Here is a 6,862-nt window from a genome sequence, read left to right on the forward strand (position 1 = left end):
ATTTAACTTTAGTATTTATTTTTAACCAATCCTTGTTGATTTAATTTCAACTAAATCACACATGAGTATCACAAATCTTGTTGTTTTATTCTACAATATTATTAAAGAGCCTCCTTATTTCTATCCAGTTAACCTTGCCTAATAAAATCCTACTGTCAGCCAAACCTGGTGGCACAGGCCTGTAGTCCTAGCTACTTGGGAGACTAAGGGAGGAGTATTGCTTGAGCCCAGGAGTTCAAGGCTGCAGTGAGCTACGACTGGGCCACTGCACTTCAGCCAGGGTGACAGGGCAAGACCCTGTCGCAAGGAAAAAATAAAAAAAATCCTACTGCCTACTTGCCTTTTTCCTTACTGTCTTCCAGGCAACTCAGAATGTGCCCAAATGTTACTGTGACCTTGAGCAAATCAATTTTCTCATCAGTAATTAACATCCAATGATCTATAATTAGTATAGAAGTAATAATCTTCATAATGGTTATAAAACATTAGCTTCTTTTGATTTCTACCACCATTCCATTAAAAACTAGTATTTATTACAAGTATAATGCTTCTCATTCATCTTCACTCCCTTTACTTCATACATGTTTTTATTAGCTCCATTACTTCATATCCTTCTAGAATATTCAAATTCCTTTCATACTTCTAATTTATTCTCTAAACACTTTTCTTCTAAAAAGCCTATTTCCAGGTCTTCAAACCCTTACAAGGCAATCCAATATCAAAGCTGCCATACTGATCACAATCCTTTTCCTTAATATTTCATCTACACTTTGATCTCGCCAAATGGTTACTTATTTCCTGATGTTGAGGAAAAAAAACCAAACAAATGCTTACATTTGTTCAAATTTACATGCTGTATATTTACAATCATAGCAATTTTTAAAGTATTGACAAATGGTATCCCCAGATTAAGAGGGTATAGGTAGAATTCTTAACAATATTAACAAAGTTTACCTTACAATTTAAAATTTTAAGACAAAAGTTATATATTTTTTTCATACCTTTAACCATAAGATCAAATGCTTCTTGGGTAACTCCTCCAAGATTTTTATTTTCACTGTATTCTGGGTCAATAACAACTTTAGGGCTGGAAGTCTTAGATGTTGTCTGGTCATTCCAATGTTTCCTTTTGGATAAGCCTTTGGTTAACTATAATGGAAACATTAATCAATCATATTACTTTGATTTAAGGAAGAAGAAAGCTGGGTGGTTTTGTCATTTATGTATTTAAAAAAGAGAACTAATGAACAAGTCAATCCCATTTACAATAAGGTATAAAATACCTATTAACACATTTAACCAAGGTGAACGATATCTACAAGGAAAACTATAAAACACTGATGAAAGAAATTGTATATGACACAAATGGAAAAACACCCCATGTTCATGGATTAGAATAATCAATATCATTAAAATAACCTTAACTGTCCAAAGCAATCTACAGAGTCAATGCAATTCCTATCAAAATACCAATGTCATTTGTAAAAGTATTAGAAAAAACAATCCTAAAATTCCTATGGAACCAAAAAAGAGCCTGAATAGCCAAAGCAATCATAGGCAAAAAGAACAAAGCTGGAGGCATCACATTACTTGACTTCAAATTATACCACAAGGCTACAGTAACCAAAATAGGATAATACTAGTATAAAAACAGACAGATACATCAATGAAACAGAAAAGAGAACCCAGAAATAAAGCCACATTCCTACACCCAACTGATCTTTGACAAAATCAACAAAAACATACCCTTGGGAAAGGACATCCTGTTCAATAAATGATGCTAGGAAAACAGGGTAGCCATATGCAAAAGAATGAAACTGGACCCACATCTCTCACCATATACAAAAATTAAGATGGACTAAGGACTTAAATGTAAGACCTGAAACTATAAAAATTCTAGAAGAAAATTTAGGAAACACTCTTCTGGACACTGTCCTAGGCAAAGAAATCATGATTAAGACCTCAAAACCAAATGCAACAAGAACAAAAACAGACAAAAGGGACTTAAACTAAAAATCTTCTGCACAGCAAAAGAAATAATCAACAGAACCAACAGACAAACTACAGAAAGGGAGAAAATATTTGCAAACTATGCATGCAACAAAGTTCTAATATCCAGAATCTACAAGGAGCTCAACTCAACAAAACAAATAACTCCATTAAAAAGTGAGCAAAGGACATGAACACTTTTCAAAAGACATACAAATGGCCAACAAGCATATGAAAAAATGCTCAACATCACTAATGAGAGAAATGCAAACTAAAACCACAATGAGATATCATCCACCACCAGTCAGAATGGCCATTATTCAAAAGTCAAGAGGCCAGGAGAGGTGGCTCATGCCTGTAATACTAGCACTCTGGGAGGCCGAGGCAGGTGGATTGCTTGAGCTCAGGAGTTCGAGACCAGCCTGAGCAAGAGCGAGACCCCGTCTCAAAAAATAACAGATGTTGGTGAGGATGCAGAGAAAAGAAAATGCTTATACAACCTCTATGGAAAACAATATGGTGATTTCTTAAAGAACTGAAAATAGAATTACCGTTCAATCCAACAATCCCACTGCTGGGTATCTACCCAAAGGAAAAGAAATCATTATATCGAAAAGACACCTGCACTCATTTGTTTATCACAGTACCATTCACAATAGCAAAGATGTGGAATCAACCTAAGTGTCCATCGATGGATGACTTGATACAGAAAATGTAGTGTGTGTGTGTGTGTGTGTGTGTGTGTGTGCGCGCGCGCATGCACACAGGATTACTACTCAGCTATAAAAAAAGAATGAAATCGTATCTTTTACAGCAACACAGAAGGAACTGGAGGCCCTTATCTTAAGTGAAATAACTTAGAAACAAAAAGTCAAATATTGCACATTGTCACATATAAGTGCGAGCCAAACAATGTGTACACATGGTCATAGAAAGGAATAATAGACATTGGAGATTTGAAAGGATAAGAAGGTGGGAAAGTACGGTGGGATGAAAAATTACTTAATGGGTACCTTGTACACTATTTGGGTGATGGTTACACTAAAAGCATAGGCTTCGCCACTGTGCATTATATCCATCTAACAAAATTGCACTTACATACCCTAAATCTATTTAAAAAAAAAAAAAAAGGAAAAGAAAAAAGAAATAAAGTACACTTACCAAAAAAAGAGAGAGAACTCACTCACATAATCTATCTTTTTGACATCTGTGGATCTTTTAAAAAGTTATACAATTTGTCTACTAAAATGTATAGTAACATTTTAGAAATTTCATTTGCAACCACTATTTTGGATTAGACTTGGGTCTAAAGCTTAGCTGAAATTATTTTTATTGTATTTAAATACAGTACCATGGAAAGGTAATATTTTCAATCTGTAAAAGTATAGACATGCTCATTCATGATTTCATCATTTACACACAGAGATAAATGAAAACTCTCAAAACATCAAATATGACTGGAATTATTACATCATTCCAGTTCTACTACAGGTATTCACAGCAATTTTGACTTTCCTAACTTGAATAATTAAAACAAAAATCACTTCTTTGGGGAATATATAATTGTTATTCTTAAATTATTTCCAAATTTCAACAGTTTGTTATCTTTTGGCCAAGAAAATCTTAGAAATATTTTTAATGTAGATGTAATAACACCTGTATACCCCATTTTAGCCCTATAATACATACCTCATTTTCTCTTCCAACAAGAGATCCAGCTGCAGAAGGCTGAATCATCTTCAGAGTTCTTCTTGGGACAGGACTGTTCTAAAAATCAAGATAATTCATTATCTGGTTACTGAGTTACTATATAATTATTTAGTTAGTGAGTTTTTATATAGTTAGTCCTACTCTAATTTGAAAAAGAAAAAGAGACACTAAGAATACTAATATTTAGTCCGCTATATAATTTTATAATATTACATATGAGCAAGACACTGGCTTAGTCAATTGGCAAACTTGTTATTTCCCAAAATTAAACTAAAGTTTGGAGAAATTCCTTTAGAATGTATCATACGGCCCAAACTAGACACAAACGAGTAATGTTTTCTCTCAATATATGCTTTTGCTATAATCATTTTGTCAATAAATCACATCTAGTTAAAACAAATATAAGCAAATTTCTCTGCTCAAATTAATAGTTCAAACCAGATATGATAAAATTCCTTCATGACAGGAATATCTGTATTCTCTCTGTAAAAAGATCTTCTACACAGAAACTAGACTTAGAGGCCCTCTACTTTCATAAATCCAAACATCATAACATTTATGGTATGAATTCACAAAAAAAGGTAAATTGGAGAAAAAGTTTCATCATTTACACTGCAAAATACTTCTCCTAATCAAAAGGATTTATCTCAGACCTCCTTAAATCAGGAATATCCCCATATAATTTCATACGTTTTCACCAAAGGAATGTAATTTTCAGGGACATACTTTGCACAAAACCAGTACATGTGTAACAGACATCCCACCTCAACAACTACCTAATTGTAGAAGCAGTTCTGCTTCAAGCCCATTCATGAGAAGACAGTTAAAATGTCAGTGCTTGAGGCATACTAAAATACTCTAAAATGCCCAAGCTATTGTTCTGGGGAAAAAATATTGCCTTCCTTATAATATGTAAATACCTTCCTGTATATTTCCTGATCTGAAAGCTCTCTCTATTTTTGTAAAAAATCATTAGTTATACTGCCACCATGGGATAGCAAACAATGGTGAATTACTCAAACAAGGTTAGCCAGAACATGATACTATAGCAGCGTGAGAAAGTTACTGACTCCACACTATACTTCACATGAGAAGAGTTCACCTTTCCCACGGTAAAATTTCTATTGCTGATTATTATCTCACTATTTAACTGAAGGACAAATGCCAGCTACTGTGAGAACAATTACAGCAACATTTCAGAAATAATTTAGATTATAGATTAGTTAATAGTCTCCAGACAAACAGAAGAAAATAGAACTTTGCAACCGTAATAATAGGAGGTGTTAATTCATTTAAATGCTTGCTGTTAATAATGGTAAAAGAAGTCAGCTAAGTTACAAAGTTACTGCCACAGAAAAAAAATAACCATTTCCAAGATTTAACTTTTATACATGTAAGCTTTATACATTCTGGCCTTAAAAAAATCTAATATTATCATTATTATTATTTTCTGTATACAGATTATGCATTGGAATAGACTTTTCGAGCCAGGAAGTTTCTTATATATTAAATGGGTCTTAACCTTTTCAGAAAACAATTTAATATTCTGTGAATCTCTTCCCCCAAAAATGTACACAAAAGTACACTCACACAGAATTTTGCACACAACTGGAAAAGATCTAATGTAGTCCAATTCCCTCATTTCACAGATGAGTAAACTGACACTGAAATGCTAACTAACCCATTCAAGGTCTCAGTTTTGGAGATAGAACCAAAACCAAACAGAAATCAGTTCCCTTCATACTGAATATAGTTTTGTTTTGTTGTTTTTGAGACAGTCTCCCTCTGTTGCCAGGACTAGAGGGCAGTGGCACAATCATAGCTCACTGCAGCCTCAAACTCCTGGGCTCAAGTGATCCTCCTGCTTCAGCCTCCCCAATTTCCCAAGTAGCTGAGACTACAGGCACATGCCACCATGTGAAGCTAATTTTTTTCTTTTAGTTTTTTAAAGATCGGGTCTTGTTATGTTGCCTAGACTGGTCTTGAACTCCTGGTCTCAAGAGATCCTCCTACCTGAGCCTCCCAAAGTGCTGGGATTACAGGCGTGAACCACCGTGCCTGGCCTGAAGATTGTTTTAGTGTAGCTAGTTAGACTAGACTTTTTTTTAAAATGTAAAGATCTGCTGGAATTATATAAATTATTTGGCTGTGATTTCCTTCAAAATAATCCATTGAAGGAAGAGGGAGCAGATGAGGATACAGAAGAAACCAGATTGGCCATATACTGATAACTACTGAAGCTGGGAAAACAAAATTATCCTACTACTGATTCTAGTTTTAAGTATCTGAAAATTTTCATAACAAAAAGTTTAAATACATACAAAGCCCAGTGGGATGATATACATCATTATGCTAAATGGAAGCTGATGGAATCAAATTCACAAATTATCAACATGAAGTATAATTCAAGAAAAATAATGTAAAGATCCTGAAAAAAGCAGGACAAACAAAAACAACCTATCAAAAGGTACTTCCTTACACTTATCAATGGCTTTTATTTCCTCTGCTTAATTCAAATCTTCAAATTGATAGCTTTCCTGAAGATGTAGACCAATTAATTCCCAGGACACTCATACAGTTTAAGTTGTGCGATAGGACCTAGCTAAACTGTAAATTCACTTAGAACCATAAAGGTAAACCCAGTCAAAATTACAAACTCAAAACTAAACAAACTCTATCCTAAGAAGAAATGCTTGGAAAAATATTTTCAGTAAAGAGTATCATACAGGGATTCAAAAAGTGTTGCAAATTGAACAAGTTAAATGGTAACGAATATGATGTACTCTAAAAAAACCAATGTTCAATATAATGCAAAATGTCTCTGTGGTTAAGGACACTAATTCTGAAGATATACACAAAGTATTTTACAAAAATCATTTCATGAAATGTTAAGAGTAGAAACAAAGCAGTAGTAATTTTGTATATGAGAAAACATTAAAGAATCTACTAAAACACTATGAGAACTGATAAGTTCAGCAAGGTTGCAGGACACAAGATCAAGCTATAAAAATCAACTGCATTTCTTCTTTTTTTTCTTGAGACAGAGTCTTGCTCTGTTGTCTGGGCTAGAGCGCCGTGGCATCAGGCTAGCTCACAGCAACCTCAAACTCCTGGGCTCAAGCAATCCTTCTGCCTCAGCCTCCCGAGTAGCTGGGACTACAGG

The 6,862-nt window shown here is 34.1% G+C and overlaps 1 protein-coding gene across 1 annotated transcript in view; it reads right to left on the bottom strand.

Moving 5' to 3' along the window:
* Positions 1 to 6,862, bottom strand: part of GMNN (geminin, DNA replication inhibitor) — a 15,481-nt gene that overhangs the window by 5,897 nt on the left and 2,722 nt on the right. The window contains exons 3-4 of the mRNA XM_012638570.1: positions 3,679 to 3,756; positions 1,002 to 1,149 (exon numbers count right to left, since the gene is read on the bottom strand). Of these exons, the coding sequence (XP_012494024.1) occupies positions 1,002 to 1,149; positions 3,679 to 3,756 (226 nt within the window). The remainder of the gene's footprint in view (positions 1 to 1,001; positions 1,150 to 3,678; positions 3,757 to 6,862) is intronic.

The sequence above is a fragment of the Propithecus coquereli genome, unplaced genomic scaffold (genome assembly GCF_000956105.1).
Source record: "Propithecus coquereli isolate 6110/MARCELLA unplaced genomic scaffold, Pcoq_1.0 Scaffold131, whole genome shotgun sequence".
Taxonomy (NCBI): Eukaryota; Metazoa; Chordata; class Mammalia; order Primates; family Indriidae; genus Propithecus; species Propithecus coquereli.